The sequence below is a fragment of the Aedes albopictus genome, unplaced genomic scaffold (genome assembly GCF_035046485.1).
Source record: "Aedes albopictus strain Foshan unplaced genomic scaffold, AalbF5 HiC_scaffold_765, whole genome shotgun sequence".
NCBI classification, from domain to species: Eukaryota; Metazoa; Arthropoda; class Insecta; order Diptera; family Culicidae; genus Aedes; species Aedes albopictus.
The window spans coordinates 1-21,436 of record NW_026917604.1 but is presented as its reverse complement, the minus strand read 5'-3'; the positions used below and the strand labels follow the sequence as shown (position 1 = coordinate 21,436).

At 48.3% G+C, this 21,436-nt stretch overlaps 13 protein-coding genes across 13 annotated transcripts; 6 read left to right on the top strand and 7 right to left on the bottom strand.

Moving 5' to 3' along the window:
• Positions 1 to 976: 976 nt before the first annotated feature.
• Positions 977 to 1,696, bottom strand: LOC134284773 (histone H2B). Its single transcript, XM_062844034.1, has one exon. The coding sequence runs from the start codon at positions 1,589 to 1,591 to the stop codon at positions 1,217 to 1,219; it is 375 nt and encodes a 124-aa protein (XP_062700018.1). The 5' UTR covers positions 1,592 to 1,696; the 3' UTR covers positions 977 to 1,216.
• Positions 1,697 to 1,788: 92 nt separating this feature from the next.
• Positions 1,789 to 2,313, top strand: LOC109407185 (histone H2A). Its single transcript, XM_019680168.3, has one exon. The coding sequence runs from the start codon at positions 1,871 to 1,873 to the stop codon at positions 2,243 to 2,245; it is 375 nt and encodes a 124-aa protein (XP_019535713.1). The 5' UTR covers positions 1,789 to 1,870; the 3' UTR covers positions 2,246 to 2,313.
• Positions 2,314 to 3,200: 887 nt separating this feature from the next.
• Positions 3,201 to 3,687, bottom strand: LOC115255203 (histone H3). The gene has a single exon (XM_029853146.2). It carries the CDS (start codon positions 3,628 to 3,630, stop codon positions 3,220 to 3,222), a length of 411 nt encoding a protein of 136 aa, XP_029709006.2. The 5' UTR covers positions 3,631 to 3,687; the 3' UTR covers positions 3,201 to 3,219.
• Positions 3,688 to 3,728: 41 nt separating this feature from the next.
• Positions 3,729 to 4,203, top strand: LOC115255204 (histone H4). Its single transcript, XM_029853147.2, has one exon. The coding sequence runs from the start codon at positions 3,875 to 3,877 to the stop codon at positions 4,184 to 4,186; it is 312 nt and encodes a 103-aa protein (XP_029709007.2). The 5' UTR covers positions 3,729 to 3,874; the 3' UTR covers positions 4,187 to 4,203.
• A 1,253-nt stretch (positions 4,204 to 5,456) lies between these two features.
• Positions 5,457 to 6,273, bottom strand: LOC109397491 (histone H1-like). The gene has a single exon (XM_029853163.2). It carries the CDS (start codon positions 6,212 to 6,214, stop codon positions 5,534 to 5,536), a length of 681 nt encoding a protein of 226 aa, XP_029709023.1. The 5' UTR covers positions 6,215 to 6,273; the 3' UTR covers positions 5,457 to 5,533.
• Positions 6,274 to 8,089: 1,816 nt separating this feature from the next.
• Positions 8,090 to 8,808, bottom strand: LOC115255205 (histone H2B). Its single transcript, XM_029853148.2, has one exon. The coding sequence runs from the start codon at positions 8,702 to 8,704 to the stop codon at positions 8,330 to 8,332; it is 375 nt and encodes a 124-aa protein (XP_029709008.1). The 5' UTR covers positions 8,705 to 8,808; the 3' UTR covers positions 8,090 to 8,329.
• Positions 8,809 to 8,898: 90 nt separating this feature from the next.
• Positions 8,899 to 9,426, top strand: LOC109397503 (histone H2A). The gene has a single exon (XM_019669804.3). It carries the CDS (start codon positions 8,984 to 8,986, stop codon positions 9,356 to 9,358), a length of 375 nt encoding a protein of 124 aa, XP_019525349.1. The 5' UTR covers positions 8,899 to 8,983; the 3' UTR covers positions 9,359 to 9,426.
• Positions 9,427 to 10,817: 1,391 nt separating this feature from the next.
• Positions 10,818 to 11,316, top strand: LOC109407174 (histone H4). Its single transcript, XM_019680159.3, has one exon. It carries the CDS (start codon positions 10,988 to 10,990, stop codon positions 11,297 to 11,299), a length of 312 nt encoding a protein of 103 aa, XP_019535704.1. The 5' UTR covers positions 10,818 to 10,987; the 3' UTR covers positions 11,300 to 11,316.
• A 1,253-nt stretch (positions 11,317 to 12,569) lies between these two features.
• On the bottom strand, positions 12,570 to 13,386 carry LOC115255201 (histone H1-like). Its single transcript, XM_029853143.2, has one exon. The coding sequence runs from the start codon at positions 13,325 to 13,327 to the stop codon at positions 12,647 to 12,649; it is 681 nt and encodes a 226-aa protein (XP_029709003.1). The 5' UTR covers positions 13,328 to 13,386; the 3' UTR covers positions 12,570 to 12,646.
• Positions 13,387 to 15,202: 1,816 nt separating this feature from the next.
• LOC115255208 (histone H2B) lies at positions 15,203 to 15,922 on the bottom strand. Its single transcript, XM_029853151.2, has one exon. It carries the CDS (start codon positions 15,815 to 15,817, stop codon positions 15,443 to 15,445), a length of 375 nt encoding a protein of 124 aa, XP_029709011.1. The 5' UTR covers positions 15,818 to 15,922; the 3' UTR covers positions 15,203 to 15,442.
• A 94-nt stretch (positions 15,923 to 16,016) lies between these two features.
• Positions 16,017 to 16,539, top strand: LOC109397481 (histone H2A). The gene has a single exon (XM_019669774.3). The coding sequence runs from the start codon at positions 16,097 to 16,099 to the stop codon at positions 16,469 to 16,471; it is 375 nt and encodes a 124-aa protein (XP_019525319.1). The 5' UTR covers positions 16,017 to 16,096; the 3' UTR covers positions 16,472 to 16,539.
• Positions 16,540 to 17,944: 1,405 nt separating this feature from the next.
• On the top strand, positions 17,945 to 18,429 carry LOC115255220 (histone H4). Its single transcript, XM_029853164.2, has one exon. The coding sequence runs from the start codon at positions 18,101 to 18,103 to the stop codon at positions 18,410 to 18,412; it is 312 nt and encodes a 103-aa protein (XP_029709024.1). The 5' UTR covers positions 17,945 to 18,100; the 3' UTR covers positions 18,413 to 18,429.
• A 1,253-nt stretch (positions 18,430 to 19,682) lies between these two features.
• Positions 19,683 to 20,501, bottom strand: LOC109407175 (histone H1-like). Its single transcript, XM_019680160.3, has one exon. The coding sequence runs from the start codon at positions 20,438 to 20,440 to the stop codon at positions 19,760 to 19,762; it is 681 nt and encodes a 226-aa protein (XP_019535705.3). The 5' UTR covers positions 20,441 to 20,501; the 3' UTR covers positions 19,683 to 19,759.
• Between the last annotated feature and the right edge of the window lie 935 nt (positions 20,502 to 21,436).

Below are 21,436 nucleotides of genomic sequence, written 5' to 3'. Positions count from 1 at the left end.
AACTATCATAACTGGGCAGAATTGCTGTCTTGTTTGCAGTACGTGCAAAGGTTTATAATAATAGCACAGCAACGATCCGGACTTCTTTCTCCGGAACCTGGAGGATTGTCCGATCGGGACATCAACGTCACGATGATCCTGACGATGCTTTGTTAGACCCTGACCGTGGACGCTACGCATTTCCGGTGGATTTCACCTCAAACGCTTGATAGTGGAAATGGCATGCCCCGGTTGTGCTGACATTGGACCGTTGGTCGGCGATTCTATGCCCTACGTCACACGAGTCTGATAGCAACCTAGGCAACCCTCCGCGGCGTGAGAAGTATTGGAAATGCGGAAAATGCACATTTAGTTAAGGTGATACGGGACACCGTGCTAATTTTGCTATCTTCCGTCTCTTTCACCACCATTACCCTCGAAAGTTTGACGATGCAAATCTCCAGTTCCAGTGGACTGATCCAACTGAAAACTTAGTCGATTGTTCATCACATGTAAGCATGACGCCCCGTAAAGCCTTAAGAGGAAACAGACCATCATCCTTTACCAGAACATCAAAAGCAGGAAATCACAACCAATGGTAATGAAAATTTATCACTGAACTCTACCCTGCATCCGGATAGCAGTGAAATAATTTTCATTGACGGTTTTTGGATTTCGAGCAAGAAAACTGGTTTTCAATAATTGACGATTGCTGATGACTGAATGATGGTTATTTGAGCGTCAAGTTATGCGACGAGCCTTTTTTTTTTTTTTTTTAATTATTTCAACTAGCTGCAAGCATGTCACAGTGGCAGCAGTAAATCGTCGCCATCCCTGCTTGGCACAGGGAGAGGGATGAGTCGTAGTAGTGTTACAGTCGGTTCGAGAAAATTCTCAGTATGCTTTGTAAAATGTTCAATGTTTCCCATGATTCCTATGGAAACCCCACTCCCAAGGCCGTCTGGTTGGAAAATCGATCATCTCTTTGCTAAAGGTGAGCACCCGAGAAACAGAACTAGCTGAACAGCAGTTTGCTAAGCCAAAGCTTGCTCAGGGTTGGTTTGTTCCACTCATGTGCAGCAAAAAATGTGTGTAGGGTACGTCCCTGAATGGGTCGTAAGTGTCGCAAGTCGGTTCGAAGGGTCATTATTTCAAAATTAACTCTTTTTTGGAATGGTATAGTGGCCCTGAAAAGGGCCTTTTGGTTTTGATGCGATTATCCGGTACTGGTCGTCATTTACTTGGAGCTGGTGTACTTGGTGACGGCCTTGGTGCCTTCGGAAACGGCGTGCTTGGCCAACTCTCCTGGGAGCAGAAGACGGACGGCGGTCTGAATTTCGCGAGAGGTGATAGTCGAGCGCTTGTTGTAGTGAGCCAGACGGGAGGCTTCGGCGGCAATGCGTTCGAAGATGTCGTTGACGAAGCTGTTCATGATGCTCATAGCCTTCGACGAGACGCCAGTGTCCGGGTGGACTTGCTTCAACACCTTGTAGATGTAGATAGCGTAGCTTTCCTTCCTGCGCTGCTTCTTCTTCTTCTTGTCACCCTTGACAATGTTCTTCTGGGCCTTGCCGGATTTCTTGGCGGCCTTTCCGCTGGTTTTCGGTGCCATCGTGCTACGTTGAGGTTGTTATCGATCCAAAAGGAAACTGAAACTGATGCCTACCGAGTGGAGTGGTTCTCTTTTATACCCCTAGAATAGCGAGCACTGTCCTGCCCCTTTAGTTTGTTTGTCATTTTATTCGTTTCGCTTTCCCCTCCCTGGTATGGGTACGGCGCTGTGCTACGCAGGTATAAAATAACCTCCGTTCCGTGGATTCGCCATCAGTACAGCTTACGTACGCTTTGTGAACGTATCTCCGTTAGTAAAACTCAACACTACCAACTCACAATGTCTGGCCGCGGCAAAGGAGGCAAAGTTAAGGGAAAGGCAAAGTCCCGTTCCAACCGTGCTGGATTGCAGTTCCCGGTCGGTCGTATCCACCGTCTGCTGAGGAAGGGCAACTATGCCGAGCGTGTCGGTGCCGGTGCCCCCGTCTACTTGGCTGCCGTGATGGAGTATCTGGCTGCTGAAGTCCTCGAGTTGGCAGGAAACGCTGCTCGTGACAACAAGAAAACCAGAATCATCCCCCGTCATCTGCAGTTGGCCATCCGCAACGACGAAGAATTGAACAAACTGCTGTCTGGCGTCACCATTGCCCAGGGTGGTGTCCTGCCAAACATCCAGGCTGTTCTGCTGCCCAAGAAGACCGAAAAGAAGGCCTAAATTACTTTCCGCTCGTTCGACGACCACGTGCATCAAACCAAAACCGTCCTTTTCAGGACGACAATATTCATTTCCCGGATAGAGAGTTGTTTTGAATTTGATTACATTACGGTGTAAAACACTCGTTTCTTACTCTGACTGTTAGTATGCCTCAGTCCCCGTGTACTGGGCGGTTAAACAGGAAGTACAGGAACAGAGCGAATGAGTGAGAAATGTGTGCCCATAAAGTAGAATGTTGTATACTGTGTAGACACGTGGTAACTTTCGCGTACTGCGATACAGTTTGCCACTAAAATTTATCGGAATCGACTCAGTTTGTACTGTAAGCGATGCCCATACGAATGGAGGTAAATCGTAAATCTGCAGCAGCAATCGTATTGCTATCGTACCTGCAAAGGAAAAGGCTTGCCTTAACGATAGCGGGGTTTTCTTTACCTATCCGTCCGGCTGTGTTAGTTTTGAACGGACCGAAAATGTCGTTACCTGCTCGCCAGCTTCGTCTAGCTCTGGCTGCGATGGGATACAATATAGAAAAGCATAACGGACAGACGGAAAACGGTGGCTAGGAGGGCCATGTTTGTCGTAATCGCAGCACAGTGCAGCCCTCCTACGGTACCGAATCATTCTATCGTCTAGTACCTGTGCCGAGATTGCGTGTCACAGGAGAAAGTTATTTACAAACAGTGCCTAGTACGGACTAAACAACAATAGCAAACGTACATATTCATCAGCATAAATGCGTCGTCGCTCTTCTTGTCCATCACACATCACAACTAACTTGACCCGTTAGTTATCATCACATCGTACAGGGGATTGTCACTGCTCATTTATTTCACATACTACCAGGGGACTGCCACTACTCCAGCACTCCAACTCCACCAGTGGAAGGAAATTCCCGTCAACTCTTTTGGGAAAGTTGTATAGTGGCCCTGAAAAGGGCCGTTTTTTAGAGCAATAAATAACGCAGAACAAATTTAAGCGCGTTCTCCACGGATGCGACGAGCCAGCTGGATGTCCTTGGGCATGATCGTGACACGCTTAGCGTGGATGGCGCACAGGTTGGTATCTTCGAACAGACCGACCAGGTAGGCCTCGCTAGCTTCCTGCAGGGCCATGACGGCCGAGCTCTGGAAGCGCAGGTCAGTCTTGAAGTCCTGAGCGATTTCACGAACCAGACGCTGGAATGGGAGCTTGCGGATCAGCAGCTCAGTGGATTTCTGGTAGCGACGAATTTCACGCAGAGCGACAGTTCCTGGCCGATAACGGTGGGGCTTCTTGACTCCTCCGGTGGCTGGGGCACTCTTGCGAGCAGCCTTGGTGGCCAGCTGCTTGCGAGGAGCTTTTCCTCCGGTGGACTTACGGGCAGTTTGCTTGGTACGAGCCATCGTAGATTAGGAATCCAAACGAATACGTTGAAACGATGCGATAGAATGAGGGTCAACTTTTGGTTGTCCTCTTTTATATGCTCGCTTCATCGCAGCGAACCAATCACAAGCCCCGAAAGAATAGGAAGAGCACGAATGGCAGGAAGAAGTAACCCCTCGCGTAGGTATAAAAGCGGCAAACATCGCGGTCGAATAGCATCAGTTTCGTTGCAACCGTAGTCGAGCACAGAAGCAAACATCCAAAATGACTGGCCGTGGCAAGGGAGGTAAAGGACTCGGAAAAGGAGGCGCCAAGCGTCATCGCAAGGTCTTGCGTGATAACATCCAGGGTATCACCAAGCCTGCCATCCGTCGTCTGGCACGTCGTGGTGGAGTCAAGCGTATCTCCGGTCTCATCTACGAGGAAACTCGTGGTGTGCTGAAGGTGTTCCTGGAAAACGTCATCCGTGATGCCGTCACCTACACTGAACACGCCAAGCGCAAAACCGTTACCGCTATGGATGTTGTCTACGCTCTGAAGCGACAGGGACGCACTCTGTACGGTTTCGGAGGTTAAATCACATTCGTTTTTTTCTGCTTGTACAAAAACGGCCCTTTTCAGGGCCACCGAACGTATTCACAAAAGAGTTGAAGGGTCAATTTTCTGCCACACAAACCAGCAGCGAGAGTGCGTACACATCTGCGTTGGCGATGTTTGATTTTATGTATGCAACACGCCAGACAATGTGCACTAGTCATCTCCATTTGTAATGCCACGCTGCCATCAATCGAGCGCTGGAACGTTCCAGGCTGAACACAATAACGAAACAGATCAACGTAATCCAGTTTAGATTACGACTGAACACCATAACGAAACAAATCCAACGTAATCCAGGTTAGGTTATGATTGGTTTTACAAATTTACAAGCTTAATGTCCAGTAAAGCCGGCAAACTTTTCCAAACGAATGAAACCGTTTCAATCATGTGCATGCTTCCCTACCCGGGACTTCAATGGCGTACGAGCATCGTTCGTGGCTGTACCGCATTGGAGGCAACGTGCATCTCGATCACGGATTTCAAAGCAGCATATCAATCCGCCTCGGTGCAGCATGTATGAATCGGTCCGTACATATGGTTAAATTGGACCGCAAAAAAAAAAAAAAAAAAAAAAACAAAAAAAAAGAAGATCATATTACAATTTTAGATGACATGAATTCAAATGTTTAAAGATCAACGTACTGCCGGTGGGCTCATAAATGTCCCATGTGCAAAAACAGACAATCGGGAAAATCGCGTCCAAAGTTCGACAGCGTAAATTGCCTCAACTATGAAGTATAAGTGCCAAATCGTGTTCAAACATCAACCAAACTCGACATGTTTGATTTCGAGTTTGATTGAAGTGTGACGCTCAATATTCAATAAGTGGCAAAATATCAACATTGCCAAAAATGCACATGGGACTGCTATGCTTGTAGCGGCGTAGCGTGGGGCTACGTTTCTAGTTCGGTCCGGTAAGTTTTGACGTAGGACTACGGCTGTATTTTATACCTTGGCATCCGGTAGAATTGTATTGCGACTAGCACCATGGCGTGAAATCGAATGATTGTCTACGTTGGCGACGAAAGCGACGACTCGAATTTTTAGATCCGCGCTTACGCGTCTCTTTCCCGGCTTGGCATCTGCGGGATTTATTTTGCGAAAAAGTAATCAGACCGAGATAGATGGCCATGAATTTAAATGTGCAAGTTTTGACGTAGGACTACGCCTACTTGACGAGGACGAACAAAGGCAGTTGTATCTGTCATCCGTTAGGATATTCCGTGCAACTCTTCAGTAAAATCAAAGCTGGTAGTCCTGAAAAGGACTGATTTGATAGTGGGATACTGTTTGGCAGTATGGCGACTGGCGATACAGCGCTGTCGCTTACTTCTTGGCGGCGGTCTTCTTTGCGGCAGCTTTCTTGGCTGGGGCGGCCTTCTTCGGCTTCGGGGTCTTCGGCTTCTTGGCAGCAGTCTTGGAAGGTTTGGTGGCCTTTTGCTTCGGGGCAGCAGCCTTCTTCACACCTCCGGCCTTCTTGGCGGCCTTTGCACCAGCAGCTTTGGCTTTCTTCGCCGCAGCTGGCTTCTTGGCTTTCTTCTCGCCAGCTGGTTTCTTGGCTTTCTTTTCGCCAGCTGGTTTCTTGGCTGCCTTCTTCTTCTCTCCGGTAGCCTTCTTGGCTTTCTTCTCACCGGCCTTCTTGGGCTTTTTCTCGCCGGCGGCTTTCTTGGCCTCAGCCTTCAGCTTGAACGATCCGGATGCGCCAGTTCCTTTGGTTTGGACAAACTTGCCCTTCTCGACGCCGTTCTTCAGGGCCTTCTTGAGGAATGGGGCCAGCTTGGCGACATCGCACTTGTAGTTGGCAGCGATGTACTTCTTGATGGCCTGCAGGGACGACCCGTTGCGCTCCTTCAGGGTTTTGATAGCAGCAACAACCATATCGTTCACTGGGGGATGAGTCGACGGCTTCTTCGGCTTGCCCTGTCCCTTGGGGGCCCTTGGCTTCTTGGCCTTGGCAGGCGAGGCAGCAGGAGCTGCGGCAGCGGCTTCAGCGGCAACTTCAGACATCTCGATGGGTAGATAGAGTAACACTCACTAGATAGGGTAAACGAATGAATGAAGGTAAATCTGGCAACTGCGCGGTGTTTGATTATGATGTCTGTGTTAGGGATGCAGTCATGGTCGTCCACTAACCGAGTGTTCGCAAAATATTGTAAAATTTTTTGGTAACATGTTTCCAAAACGCCATTTTCCATCTACTGCGAAAAACAATCTAATCTAGCGTTTGGCCACTTGGCGAGTAAAGGAGTCTCGCCAGCGGCCTGTCATTGCTAAACCGGGTTAGCACTCGGAATGCCATGGCAAAAACGTGTCGTCGCAGCACCCATCGCTCATATGGTGTGGGTTCGCTTGACAAAACAATCAATAGTCGCTATTGAAACAATGCAATCGCCCTTGTCGGTAGTGAATTATAAAAGGCCAACGATTCCTCTATTCAGCGGCATCTAAATCTAGCGCAGATTCGGTTAGGAACTGCTGCAGAATGGACCACAAAGAAAGTCCTTCCAAGTGCTAACAGGCGATGTTGAGCGCTTGGTTTAGGAGAACTTTGGACAGTACAATATAATGCAATTTCTTCCGGAAAAAGATACTTCAAACTACACCCGTAGGACAGTTCCGTGTAATAATGCATACTAAGTTCATGTCGGGTCATACGGCTACCAAGCATACGAACCGAAACCATCCAACGTAGCCCCCAGATAGTAGTTGGCCAGAGCCGAGCAATGCCTTTGCCCAAGTCATTAACGCCACAGTAATCCAAAATGAAAATAATGTAATTTGGTAACTGTAAGTTTGATTTGTGAACAAATGTGAACTGCCAGAGCCCAACCTCCCGCCAGTATCGTGTGCACACAATCACCACGAGGATATTCACCGTGGTGCGGAACTGTCCAGTCCACCATAAATAAACTATCATAACTGGGCAGAATTGCTGTCTTGTTTGCAGTACGTGCAAAGGTTTATAATAATAGCACAGCAACGATCCGGACTTCTTTCTCCGGAACCTGGAGGATTGTCCGATCGGGACATCAACGTCACGATGATCCTGACGATGCTTTGTTAGACCCTGACCGTGGACGCTACGCATTTCCGGTGGATTTCACCTCAAACGCTTGATAGTGGAAATGGCATGCCCCGGTTGTGCTGACATTGGACCGTTGGTCGGCGATTCTATGCCCTACGTCACACGAGTCTGATAGCAACCTAGGCAACCCTCCGCGGCGTGAGAAGTATTGGAAATGCGGAAAATGCACATTTAGTTAAGGTGATACGGGACACCGTGCTAATTTTGCTATCTTCCGTCTCTTTCACCACCATTACCCTCGAAAGTTTGACGATGCAAATCTCCAGTTCCAGTGGACTGATCCAACTGAAAACTTAGTCGATTGTTCATCACATGTAAGCATGACGCCCCGTAAAGCCTTAAGAGGAAACAGACCATCATCCTTTACCAGAAAATCAAAAGCAGGAAATCACAACCAATGGTAATGAAAATTTATCACTGAACTCTACCCTGCATCCGGATAGCAGTGAAATAATTTTCATTGACGGTTTTTGGATTTCGAGCAAGAAAACTGGTTTTCAATAATTGACGATTGCTGATGACTGAATGATGGTTATTTGAGCGTCAAGTTATGCGACGAGCCTTTTTTTTTTTTTTTAATTATTTCAACTAGCTGCAAGCATGTCACAGTGGCAGCAGTAAATCGTCGCCATCCCTGCTTGGCACAGGGAGAGGGATGAGTCGTAGTAGTGTTACAGTCGGTTCGAGAAAATTCTCAGTATGCTTTGTAAAATGTTCAATGTTTCCCATGATTCCTATGGAAACCCCACTCCCAAGGCCGTCTGGTTGGAAAATCGATCATCTCTTTGCTAAAGGTGAGCACCCGAGAAACAGAACTAGCTGAACAGCAGTTTGCTAAGCCAAAGCTTGCTCAGGGTTGGTTTGTTCCACTCATGTGCAGCAAAAAATGTGTGTAGGGTACGTCCCTGAATGGGTCGTAAGTGTCGCAAGTCGGTTCGAAGGGTCATTATTTCAAAATTAACTCTTTTTTGGAATGGTATAGTGGCCCTGAAAAGGGCCTTTTGGTTTTGATGCGATTATCCGGTACTGGTCGTCATTTACTTGGAGCTGGTGTACTTGGTGACGGCCTTGGTGCCTTCGGAAACGGCGTGCTTGGCCAACTCTCCTGGGAGCAGAAGACGGACGGCGGTCTGAATTTCGCGAGAGGTGATAGTCGAGCGCTTGTTGTAGTGAGCCAGACGGGAGGCTTCGGCGGCAATGCGTTCGAAGATGTCGTTGACGAAGCTGTTCATGATGCTCATAGCCTTCGACGAGACGCCAGTGTCCGGGTGGACTTGCTTCAACACCTTGTAGATGTAGATAGCGTAGCTTTCCTTCCTGCGCTGCTTCTTCTTCTTCTTGTCACCCTTGACAATGTTCTTCTGGGCCTTGCCGGATTTCTTGGCGGCCTTTCCGCTGGTTTTCGGTGCCATCGTGCTACGTTGAGGTTGTTATCGATCCAAAAGGAAACTGAAACTGATGCCTACCGAGTGGAGTGGTTCTCTTTTATACCCCTAGAATAGCGAGCACTGTCCTGCCCCTTTAGTTTGTTTGTCATTTTATTCGTTTCGCTTTCCCCTCCCTGGTATGGGTACGGCGCTGTGCTACGCAGGTATAAAATAACCTCCGTTCCGTGGATTCGCCATCAGTACAGCTTACGTACGCTTTGTGAACGTATCTCCGTTAGTAAAACTCAACACTACCAACTCACAATGTCTGGCCGCGGCAAAGGAGGCAAAGTTAAGGGAAAGGCAAAGTCCCGTTCCAACCGTGCTGGATTGCAGTTCCCGGTCGGTCGTATCCACCGTCTGCTGAGGAAGGGCAACTATGCCGAGCGTGTCGGTGCCGGTGCCCCCGTCTACTTGGCTGCCGTGATGGAGTATCTGGCTGCTGAAGTCCTCGAGTTGGCAGGAAACGCTGCTCGTGACAACAAGAAAACCAGAATCATCCCCCGTCATCTGCAGTTGGCCATCCGCAACGACGAAGAATTGAACAAACTGCTGTCTGGCGTCACCATTGCCCAGGGTGGTGTCCTGCCAAACATCCAGGCTGTTCTGCTGCCCAAGAAGACCGAAAAGAAGGCCTAAATTACTTTCCGCTCGTTCGACGACCACGTGCATCAAACCAAAACCGTCCTTTTCAGGACGACAATATTCATTTCCCGGATAGAGAGTTGTTTTGAATTTGATTACATTACGGTGTAAAACACTCGTTTCTTACTCTGACTGTTAGTATGCCTCAGTCCCCGTGTACTGGGCGGTTAAACAGGAAGTACAGGAACAGAGCGAATGAGTGAGAAATGTGTGCCCATAAAGTAGAATGTTGTATACTGTGTAGACACGTGGTAACTTTCGCGTACTGCGATACAGTTTGCCACTAAAATTTATCGGAATCGACTCAGTTTGTACTGTAAGCGATGCCCATACGAATGGAGGTAAATCGTAAATCTGCAGCAGCAATCGTATTGCTATCGTACCTGCAAAGGAAAAGGCTTGCCTTAACGATAGCGGGGTTTTCTTTACCTATCCGTCCGGCTGTGTTAGTTTTGAACGGACCGAAAATGTCGTTACCTGCTCGCCAGCTTCGTCTAGCTCTGGCTGCGATGGGATACAATATAGAAAAGCATAACGGACAGACGGAAAACGGTGGCTAGGAGGGCCATGTTTGTCGTAATCGCAGCACAGTGCAGCCCTCCTACGGTACCGAATCATTCTATCGTCTAGTACCTGTGCCGAGATTGCGTGTCACAGGAGAAAGTTATTTACAAACAGTGCCTAGTACGGACTAAACAACAATAGCAAACGTACATATTCATCAGCATAAATGCGTCGTCGCTCTTCTTGTCCATCACACATCACAACTAACTTGACCCGTTAGTTATCATCACATCGTACAGGGGATTGTCACTGCTCATTTATTTCACATACTACCAGGGGACTGCCACTACTCCAGCACTCCAACTCCACCAGTGGAAGGAAATTCCCGTCAACTCTTTTGGGAAAGTTGTATAGTGGCCCTGAAAAGGGCCGTTTTTTAGAGCAATAAATAACGCAGAACAAATTTAAGCGCGTTCTCCACGGATGCGACGAGCCAGCTGGATGTCCTTGGGCATGATCGTGACACGCTTAGCGTGGATGGCGCACAGGTTGGTATCTTCGAACAGACCGACCAGGTAGGCCTCGCTAGCTTCCTGCAGGGCCATGACGGCCGAGCTCTGGAAGCGCAGGTCAGTCTTGAAGTCCTGAGCGATTTCACGAACCAGACGCTGGAATGGGAGCTTGCGGATCAGCAGCTCAGTGGATTTCTGGTAGCGACGAATTTCACGCAGAGCGACAGTTCCTGGCCGATAACGGTGGGGCTTCTTGACTCCTCCGGTGGCTGGGGCACTCTTGCGAGCAGCCTTGGTGGCCAGCTGCTTGCGAGGAGCTTTTCCTCCGGTGGACTTACGGGCAGTTTGCTTGGTACGAGCCATCGTAGATTAGGAATCCAAACGAATACGTTGAAACGATGCGATAGAATGAGGGTCAACTTTTGGTTGTCCTCTTTTATATGCTCGCTTCATCGCAGCGAACCAATCACAAGCCCCGAAAGAATAGGAAGAGCACGAATGGCAGGAAGAAGTAACCCCTCGCGTAGGTATAAAAGCGGCAAACATCGCGGTCGAATAGCATCAGTTTCGTTGCAACCGTAGTCGAGCACAGAAGCAAACATCCAAAATGACTGGCCGTGGCAAGGGAGGTAAAGGACTCGGAAAAGGAGGCGCCAAGCGTCATCGCAAGGTCTTGCGTGATAACATCCAGGGTATCACCAAGCCTGCCATCCGTCGTCTGGCACGTCGTGGTGGAGTCAAGCGTATCTCCGGTCTCATCTACGAGGAAACTCGTGGTGTGCTGAAGGTGTTCCTGGAAAACGTCATCCGTGATGCCGTCACCTACACTGAACACGCCAAGCGCAAAACCGTTACCGCTATGGATGTTGTCTACGCTCTGAAGCGACAGGGACGCACTCTGTACGGTTTCGGAGGTTAAATCACATTCGTTTTTTTCTGCTTGTACAAAAACGGCCCTTTTCAGGGCCACCGAACGTATTCACAAAAGAGTTGAAGGGTCAATTTTCTGCCACACAAACCAGCAGCGAGAGTGCGTACACATCTGCGTTGGCGATGTTTGATTTTATGTATGCAACACGCCAGACAATGTGCACTAGTCATCTCCATTTGTAATGCCACGCTGCCATCAATCGAGCGCTGGAACGTTCCAGGCTGAACACAATAACGAAACAGATCAACGTAATCCAGTTTAGATTACGACTGAACACCATAACGAAACAAATCCAACGTAATCCAGGTTAGGTTATGATTGGTTTTACAAATTTACAAGCTTAATGTCCAGTAAAGCCGGCAAACTTTTCCAAACGAATGAAACCGTTTCAATCATGTGCATGCTTCCCTACCCGGGACTTCAATGGCGTACGAGCATCGTTCGTGGCTGTACCGCATTGGAGGCAACGTGCATCTCGATCACGGATTTCAAAGCAGCATATCAATCCGCCTCGGTGCAGCATGTATGAATCGGTCCGTACATATGGTTAAATTGGACCGCAAAAAAAAAAAAAAAAAAAAAAACAAAAAAAAAGAAGATCATATTACAATTTTAGATGACATGAATTCAAATGTTTAAAGATCAACGTACTGCCGGTGGGCTCATAAATGTCCCATGTGCAAAAACAGACAATCGGGAAAATCGCGTCCAAAGTTCGACAGCGTAAATTGCCTCAACTATGAAGTATAAGTGCCAAATCGTGTTCAAACATCAACCAAACTCGACATGTTTGATTTCGAGTTTGATTGAAGTGTGACGCTCAATATTCAATAAGTGGCAAAATATCAACATTGCCAAAAATGCACATGGGACTGCTATGCTTGTAGCGGCGTAGCGTGGGGCTACGTTTCTAGTTCGGTCCGGTAAGTTTTGACGTAGGACTACGGCTGTATTTTATACCTTGGCATCCGGTAGAATTGTATTGCGACTAGCACCATGGCGTGAAATCGAATGATTGTCTACGTTGGCGACGAAAGCGACGACTCGAATTTTTAGATCCGCGCTTACGCGTCTCTTTCCCGGCTTGGCATCTGCGGGATTTATTTTGCGAAAAAGTAATCAGACCGAGATAGATGGCCATGAATTTAAATGTGCAAGTTTTGACGTAGGACTACGCCTACTTGACGAGGACGAACAAAGGCAGTTGTATCTGTCATCCGTTAGGATATTCCGTGCAACTCTTCAGTAAAATCAAAGCTGGTAGTCCTGAAAAGGACTGATTTGATAGTGGGATACTGTTTGGCAGTATGGCGACTGGCGATACAGCGCTGTCGCTTACTTCTTGGCGGCGGTCTTCTTTGCGGCAGCTTTCTTGGCTGGGGCGGCCTTCTTCGGCTTCGGGGTCTTCGGCTTCTTGGCAGCAGTCTTGGAAGGTTTGGTGGCCTTTTGCTTCGGGGCAGCAGCCTTCTTCACACCTCCGGCCTTCTTGGCGGCCTTTGCACCAGCAGCTTTGGCTTTCTTCGCCGCAGCTGGCTTCTTGGCTTTCTTCTCGCCAGCTGGTTTCTTGGCTTTCTTTTCGCCAGCTGGTTTCTTGGCTGCCTTCTTCTTCTCTCCGGTAGCCTTCTTGGCTTTCTTCTCACCGGCCTTCTTGGGCTTTTTCTCGCCGGCGGCTTTCTTGGCCTCAGCCTTCAGCTTGAACGATCCGGATGCGCCAGTTCCTTTGGTTTGGACAAACTTGCCCTTCTCGACGCCGTTCTTCAGGGCCTTCTTGAGGAATGGGGCCAGCTTGGCGACATCGCACTTGTAGTTGGCAGCGATGTACTTCTTGATGGCCTGCAGGGACGACCCGTTGCGCTCCTTCAGGGTTTTGATAGCAGCAACAACCATATCGTTCACTGGGGGATGAGTCGACGGCTTCTTCGGCTTGCCCTGTCCCTTGGGGGCCCTTGGCTTCTTGGCCTTGGCAGGCGAGGCAGCAGGAGCTGCGGCAGCGGCTTCAGCGGCAACTTCAGACATCTCGATGGGTAGATAGAGTAACACTCACTAGATAGGGTAAACGAATGAATGAAGGTAAATCTGGCAACTGCGCGGTGTTTGATTATGATGTCTGTGTTAGGGATGCAGTCATGGTCGTCCACTAACCGAGTGTTCGCAAAATATTGTAAAATTTTTTGGTAACATGTTTCCAAAACGCCATTTTCCATCTACTGCGAAAAACAATCTAATCTAGCGTTTGGCCACTTGGCGAGTAAAGGAGTCTCGCCAGCGGCCTGTCATTGCTAAACCGGGTTAGCACTCGGAATGCCATGGCAAAAACGTGTCGTCGCAGCACCCATCGCTCATATGGTGTGGGTTCGCTTGACAAAACAATCAATAGTCGCTATTGAAACAATGCAATCGCCCTTGTCGGTAGTGAATTATAAAAGGCCAACGATTCCTCTATTCAGCGGCATCTAAATCTAGCGCAGATTCGGTTAGGAACTGCTGCAGAATGGACCACAAAGAAAGTCCTTCCAAGTGCTAACAGGCGATGTTGAGCGCTTGGTTTAGGAGAACTTTGGACAGTACAATATAATGCAATTTCTTCCGGAAAAAGATACTTCAAACTACACCCGTAGGACAGTTCCGTGTAATAATGCATACTAAGTTCATGTCGGGTCATACGGCTACCAAGCATACGAACCGAAACCATCCAACGTAGCCCCCAGATAGTAGTTGGCCAGAGCCGAGCAATGCCTTTGCCCAAGTCATTAACGCCACAGTAATCCAAAATGAAAATAATGTAATTTGGTAACTGTAAGTTTGATTTGTGAACAAATGTGAACTGCCAGAGCCCAGCCTCCCGCCAGTATCGTGTGCACACAATCACCACGAGGATATTCACCGTGGTGCGGAACTGTCCAGTCCACCATAAATAAACTATCATAACTGGGCAGAATTGCTGTCTTGTTTGCAGTACGTGCAAAGGTTTATAATAATAGCACAGCAACGATCCGGACTTCTTTCTCCGGAACCTGGAGGATTGTCCGATCGGGACATCAACGTCACGATGATCCTGACGATGCTTTGTTAGACCCTGACCGTGGACGCTACGCATTTCCGGTGGATTTCACCTCAAACGCTTGATAGTGGAAATGGCATGCCCCGGTTGTGCTGACATTGGACCGTTGGTCGGCGATTCTATGCCCTACGTCACACGAGTCTGATAGCAACCTAGGCAACCCTCCGCGGCGTGAGAAGTATTGGAAATGCGGAAAATGCACATTTAGTTAAGGTGATACGGGACACCGTGCTAATTTTGCTATCTTCCGTCTCTTTCACCACCATTACCCTCGAAAGTTTGACGATGCAAATCTCCAGTTCCAGTGGACTGATCCAACTGAAAACTTAGTCGATTGTTCATCACATGTAAGCATGACGCCCCGTAAAGCCTTAAGAGGAAACAGACCATCATCCTTTACCAGAAAATCAAAAGCAGGAAATCACAACCAATGGTAATGAAAATTTATCACTGAACTCTACCCTGCATCCGGATAGCAGTGAAATAATTTTCATTGACGGTTTTTGGATTTCGAGCAAGAAAACTGGTTTTCAATAATTGACGATTGCTGATGACTGAATGATGGTTATTTGAGCGTCAAGTTATGCGACGAGCCTTTTTTTTTTTTTTTAATTATTTCAACTAGCTGCAAGCATGTCACAGTGGCAGCAGTAAATCGTCGCCATCCCTGCTTGGCACAGGGAGAGGGATGAGTCGTAGTAGTGTTACAGTCGGTTCGAGAAAATTCTCAGTATGCTTTGTAAAATGTTCAATGTTTCCCATGATTCCTATGGAAACCCCACTCCCAAGGCCGTCTGGTTGGAAAATCGATCATCTCTTTGCTAAAGGTGAGCACCCGAGAAACAGAACTAGCTGAACAGCAGTTTGCTAAGCCAAAGCTTGCTCAGGGTTGGTTTGTTCCACTCATGTGCAGCAAAAAATGTGTGTAGGGTACGTCCCTGAATGGGTCGTAAGTGTCGCAAGTCGGTTCGAAGGGTCATTATTTCAAAATTAACTCTTTTTTGGAATGGTATAGTGGCCCTGAAAAGGGCCTTTTGGTTTTGATGCGATTATCCGGTACTGGTCGTCATTTACTTGGAGCTGGTGTACTTGGTGACGGCCTTGGTGCCTTCGGAAACGGCGTGCTTGGCCAACTCTCCTGGGAGCAGAAGACGGACGGCGGTCTGAATTTCGCGAGAGGTGATAGTCGAGCGCTTGTTGTAGTGAGCCAGACGGGAGGCTTCGGCGGCAATGCGTTCGAAGATGTCGTTGACGAAGCTGTTCATGATGCTCATAGCCTTCGACGAGACGCCAGTGTCCGGGTGGACTTGCTTCAACACCTTGTAGATGTAGATAGCGTAGCTTTCCTTCCTGCGCTGCTTCTTCTTCTTCTTGTCACCCTTGACAATGTTCTTCTGGGCCTTGCCGGATTTCTTGGCGGCCTTTCCGCTGGTTTTCGGTGCCATCGTGCTACGTTGAGGTTGTTATCGATCCAAAAGGAAACTGAAACTGATGCCTACCGAGTGGAGTGGTTCTCTTTTATACCCCTAGAATAGCGAGCACTGTCCTGCCCCTTTAGTTTGTTTGTCATTTTATTCGTTTCGCTTTCCCCTCCCTGGTATGGGTACGGCGCTGTGCTACGCAGGTATAAAATAACCTCCGTTCCGTGGATTCGCCATCAGTACAGCTTACGTACGCTTTGTGAACGTATCTCCGTTAGTAAAACTCAACACTACCAACTCACAATGTCTGGCCGCGGCAAAGGAGGCAAAGTTAAGGGAAAGGCAAAGTCCCGTTCCAACCGTGCTGGATTGCAGTTCCCGGTCGGTCGTATCCACCGTCTGCTGAGGAAGGGCAACTATGCCGAGCGTGTCGGTGCCGGTGCCCCCGTCTACTTGGCTGCCGTGATGGAGTATCTGGCTGCTGAAGTCCTCGAGTTGGCAGGAAACGCTGCTCGTGACAACAAGAAAACCAGAATCATCCCCCGTCATCTGCAGTTGGCCATCCGCAACGACGAAGAATTGAACAAACTGCTGTCTGGCGTCACCATTGCCCAGGGTGGTGTCCTGCCAAACATCCAGGCTGTTCTGCTGCCCAAGAAGACCGAAAAGAAGGCCTAAATTACTTTCCGCTCGTTCGACGACCACGTGCATCAAACCAAAACCGTCCTTTTCAGGACGACAATATTCATTTCCCGGATAGAGAGTTGTTTTGAATTTGATTACATTACGGTGTAAAACACTCGTTTCTTACTCTGACTGTTAGTATGCCTCAGTCCCCGTGTACTGGGCGGTTAAACAGGAAGTACAGGAACAGAGCGAATGAGTGAGAAATGTGTGCCCATAAAGTAGAATGTTGTATACTGTGTAGACACGTGGTAACTTTCGCGTACTGCGATACAGTTTGCCACTAAAATTTATCGGAATCGACTCAGTTTGTACTGTAAGCGATGCCCATACGAATGGAGGTAAATCGTAAATCTGCAGCAGCAATCGTATTGCTATCGTACCTGCAAAGGAAAAGGCTTGCCTTAACGATAGCGGGGTTTTCTTTACCTATCCGTCCGGCTGTGTTAGTTTTGAACGGACCGAAAATGTCGTTACCTGCTCGCCAGCTTCGTCTAGCTCTGGCTGCGATGGGATACAATATAGAAAAGCATAACGGACAGACGGAAAACGGTGGCTAGGAGGGCCATGTTTGTCGTAATCGCAGCACAGTGCAGCCCTCCTACGGTACCGAATCATTCTATCGTCTAGTACCTGTGCCGAGATTGCGTGTCACAGGAGAAAGTTATTTACAAACAGTGCCTAGTACGGACTAAACAACAATAGCAAACGTACATATTCATCAGCATAAATGCGTCGTCGCTCTTCTTGTCCATCACACATCACAACTAACTTGACCCGTTAGTTATCATCACATCGTACAGGGGATTGTCACTGCTCATTTATTTCACATACTACCAGGGGACTGCCACTACTCCAGCACTCCAACTCCACCAGTGGAAGGAAATTCCCGTCAACTCTTTTGGGAAAGTTGTATAGTGGCCCTGAAAAGGGCCGTTTTTTAGAGCAATAAATAACGCAGAACAAATTTAAGCGCGTTCTCCACGGATGCGACGAGCCAGCTGGATGTCCTTGGGCATGATCGTGACACGCTTAGCGTGGATGGCGCACAGGTTGGTATCTTCGAACAGACCGACCAGGTAGGCCTCGCTAGCTTCCTGCAGGGCCATGACGGCCGAGCTCTGGAAGCGCAGGTCAGTCTTGAAGTCCTGAGCGATTTCACGAACCAGACGCTGGAATGGGAGCTTGCGGATCAGCAGCTCAGTGGATTTCTGGTAGCGACGAATTTCACGCAGAGCGACAGTTCCTGGCCGATAACGGTGGGGCTTCTTGACTCCTCCGGTGGCTGGGGCACTCTTGCGAGCAGCCTTGGTGGCCAGCTGCTTGCGAGGAGCTTTTCCTCCGGTGGACTTACGGGCAGTTTGCTTGGTACGAGCCATCGTAGATTAGGAATCCAAACGAATACGTTGAAACGATGCGATAGAATGAGGGTCAACTTTTGGTTGTCCTCTTTTATATGCTCGCTTCATCGCAGCGAACCAATCACAAGCCCCGAAAGAATAGGAAGAGCACGAATGGCAGGAAGAAGTAACCCCTCGCGTAGGTATAAAAGCGGCAAACATCGCGGTCGAATAGCATCAGTTTCGTTGCAACCGTAGTCGAGCACAGAAGCAAACATCCAAAATGACTGGCCGTGGCAAGGGAGGTAAAGGACTCGGAAAAGGAGGCGCCAAGCGTCATCGCAAGGTCTTGCGTGATAACATCCAGGGTATCACCAAGCCTGCCATCCGTCGTCTGGCACGTCGTGGTGGAGTCAAGCGTATCTCCGGTCTCATCTACGAGGAAACTCGTGGTGTGCTGAAGGTGTTCCTGGAAAACGTCATCCGTGATGCCGTCACCTACACTGAACACGCCAAGCGCAAAACCGTTACCGCTATGGATGTTGTCTACGCTCTGAAGCGACAGGGACGCACTCTGTACGGTTTCGGAGGTTAAATCACATTCGTTTTTTTCTGCTTGTACAAAAACGGCCCTTTTCAGGGCCACCGAACGTATTCACAAAAGAGTTGAAGGGTCAATTTTCTGCCACACAAACCAGCAGCGAGAGTGCGTACACATCTGCGTTGGCGATGTTTGATTTTATGTATGCAACACGCCAGACAATGTGCACTAGTCATCTCCATTTGTAATGCCACGCTGCCATCAATCGAGCGCTGGAACGTTCCAGGCTGAACACAATAACGAAACAGATCAACGTAATCCAGTTTAGATTACGACTGAACACCATAACGAAACAAATCCAACGTAATCCAGGTTAGGTTATGATTGGTTTTACAAATTTACAAGCTTAATGTCCAGTAAAGCCGGCAAACTTTTCCAAACGAATGAAACCGTTTCAATCATGTGCATGCTTCCCTACCCGGGACTTCAATGGCGTACGAGCATCGTTCGTGGCTGTACCGCATTGGAGGCAACGTGCATCTCGATCACGGATTTCAAAGCAGCATATCAATCCGCCTCGGTGCAGCATGTATGAATCGGTCCGTACATATGGTTAAATTGGACCGCAAAAAAAAAAAAAAAAAAAAAAACAAAAAAAAAGAAGATCATATTACAATTTTAGATGACATGAATTCAAATGTTTAAAGATCAACGTACTGCCGGTGGGCTCATAAATGTCCCATGTGCAAAAACAGACAATCGGGAAAATCGCGTCCAAAGTTCGACAGCGTAAATTGCCTCAACTATGAAGTATAAGTGCCAAATCGTGTTCAAACATCAACCAAACTCGACATGTTTGATTTCGAGTTTGATTGAAGTGTGACGCTCAATATTCAATAAGTGGCAAAATATCAACATTGCCAAAAATGCACATGGGACTGCTATGCTTGTAGCGGCGTAGCGTGGGGCTACGTTTCTAGTTCGGTCCGGTAAGTTTTGACGTAGGACTACGGCTGTATTTTATACCTTGGCATCCGGTAGAATTGTATTGCGACTAGCACCATGGCGTGAAATCGAATGATTGTCTACGTTGGCGACGAAAGCGACGACTCGAATTTTTAGATCCGCGCTTACGCGTCTCTTTCCCGGCTTGGCATCTGCGGGATTTATTTTGCGAAAAAGTAATCAGACCGAGATAGATGGCCATGAATTTAAATGTGCAAGTTTTGACGTAGGACTACGCCTACTTGACGAGGACGAACAAAGGCAGTTGTATCTGTCATCCGTTAGGATATTCCGTGCAACTCTTCAGTAAAATCAAAGCTGGTAGTCCTGAAAAGGACTGATTTGATAGTGGGATACTGTTTGGCAGTATGGCGACTGGCGATACAGCGCTGTCGCTTACTTCTTGGCGGCGGTCTTCTTTGCGGCAGCTTTCTTGGCTGGGGCGGCCTTCTTCGGCTTCGGGGTCTTCGGCTTCTTGGCAGCAGTCTTGGAAGGTTTGGTGGCCTTTTGCTTCGGGGCAGCAGCCTTCTTCACACCTCCGGCCTTCTTGGCGGCCTTTGCACCAGCAGCTTTGGCTTTCTTCGCCGCAGCTGGCTTCTTGGCTTTCTTCTCGCCAGCTGGTTTCTTGGCTTTCTTTTCGCCAGCTGGTTTCTTGGCTGCCTTCTTCTTCTCTCCGGTAGCCTTCTTGGCTTTCTTCTCACCGGCCTTCTTGGGCTTTTTCTCGCCGGCGGCTTTCTTGGCCTCAGCCTTCAGCTTGAACGATCCGGATGCGCCAGTTCCTTTGGTTTGGACAAACTTGCCCTTCTCGACGCCGTTCTTCAGGGCCTTCTTGAGGAATGGGGCCAGCTTGGCGACATCGCACTTGTAGTTGGCAGCGATGTACTTCTTGATGGCCTGCAGGGACGACCCGTTGCGCTCCTTCAGGGTTTTGATAGCAGCAACAACCATATCGTTCACTGGGGGATGAGTCGACGGCTTCTTCGGCTTGCCCTGTCCCTTGGGGGCCCTTGGCTTCTTGGCCTTGGCAGGCGAGGCAGCAGGAGCTGCGGCAGCGGCTTCAGCGGCAACTTCAGACATCTCGATGGGTAGATAGAGTAACACTCACTAGATAGGGTAAACGAATGAATGAAGGTAAATCTGGCAACTGCGCGGTGTTTGATTATGATGTCTGTGTTAGGGATGCAGTCATGGTCGTCCACTAACCGAGTGTTCGCAAAATATTGTAAAATTTTTTGGTAACATGTTTCCAAAACGCCATTTTCCATCTACTGCGAAAAACAATCTAATCTAGCGTTTGGCCACTTGGCGAGTAAAGGAGTCTCGCCAGCGGCCTGTCATTGCTAAACCGGGTTAGCACTCGGAATGCCATGGCAAAAACGTGTCGTCGCAGCACCCATCGCTCATATGGTGTGGGTTCGCTTGACAAAACAATCAATAGTCGCTATTGAAACAATGCAATCGCCCTTGTCGGTAGTGAATTATAAAAGGCCAACGATTCCTCTATTCAGCGGCATCTAAATCTAGCGCAGATTCGGTTAGGAACTGCTGCAGAATGGACCACAAAGAAAGTCCTTCCAAGTGCTAACAGGCGATGTTGAGCGCTTGGTTTAGGAGAACTTTGGACAGTACAATATAATGCAATTTCTTCCGGAAAAAGATACTTCAAACTACACCCGTAGGACAGTTCCGTGTAATAATGCATACTAAGTTCATGTCGGGTCATACGGCTACCAAGCATACGAACCGAAACCATCCAACGTAGCCCCCAGATAGTAGTTGGCCAGAGCCGAGCAATGCCTTTGCCCAAGTCATTAACGCCACAGTAATCCAAAATGAAAATAATGTAATTTGGTAACTGTAAGTTTGATTTGTGAACAAATGTGAACTGCCAGAGCCCAACCTCCCGCCAGTATCGTGTGCACACAATCACCACGAGGATATTCACCGTGGTGCGGAACTGTCCAGTCCACCATAAATAAACTATCATAACTGGGCAGAATTGCTGTCTTGTTTGCAGTACGTGCAAAGGTTTATAATAATAGCACAGCAACGATCCGGACTTCTTTCTCCGGA

Coding starts and splice junctions, on each gene's coding strand:
- LOC109407175 (XM_019680160.3), bottom strand. CDS start 20,440: ATGTCTGAAGTTGCCGCTGAAGCCGCTGCCGCAGCTCCTGCTGCCTCG.
- LOC115255203 (XM_029853146.2), bottom strand. CDS start 3,630: ATGGCTCGTACCAAGCAAACTGCCCGTAAGTCCACCGGAGGAAAAGCT.
- LOC115255220 (XM_029853164.2), top strand. CDS start 18,101: ATGACTGGCCGTGGCAAGGGAGGTAAAGGACTCGGAAAAGGAGGCGCC.
- LOC109397503 (XM_019669804.3), top strand. CDS start 8,984: ATGTCTGGCCGCGGCAAAGGAGGCAAAGTTAAGGGAAAGGCAAAGTCC.
- LOC134284773 (XM_062844034.1), bottom strand. CDS start 1,591: ATGGCACCGAAAACCAGCGGAAAGGCCGCCAAGAAATCCGGCAAGGCC.
- LOC109407174 (XM_019680159.3), top strand. CDS start 10,988: ATGACTGGCCGTGGCAAGGGAGGTAAAGGACTCGGAAAAGGAGGCGCC.
- LOC115255204 (XM_029853147.2), top strand. CDS start 3,875: ATGACTGGCCGTGGCAAGGGAGGTAAAGGACTCGGAAAAGGAGGCGCC.
- LOC109397481 (XM_019669774.3), top strand. CDS start 16,097: ATGTCTGGCCGCGGCAAAGGAGGCAAAGTTAAGGGAAAGGCAAAGTCC.
- LOC115255208 (XM_029853151.2), bottom strand. CDS start 15,817: ATGGCACCGAAAACCAGCGGAAAGGCCGCCAAGAAATCCGGCAAGGCC.
- LOC115255201 (XM_029853143.2), bottom strand. CDS start 13,327: ATGTCTGAAGTTGCCGCTGAAGCCGCTGCCGCAGCTCCTGCTGCCTCG.
- LOC109407185 (XM_019680168.3), top strand. CDS start 1,871: ATGTCTGGCCGCGGCAAAGGAGGCAAAGTTAAGGGAAAGGCAAAGTCC.
- LOC115255205 (XM_029853148.2), bottom strand. CDS start 8,704: ATGGCACCGAAAACCAGCGGAAAGGCCGCCAAGAAATCCGGCAAGGCC.
- LOC109397491 (XM_029853163.2), bottom strand. CDS start 6,214: ATGTCTGAAGTTGCCGCTGAAGCCGCTGCCGCAGCTCCTGCTGCCTCG.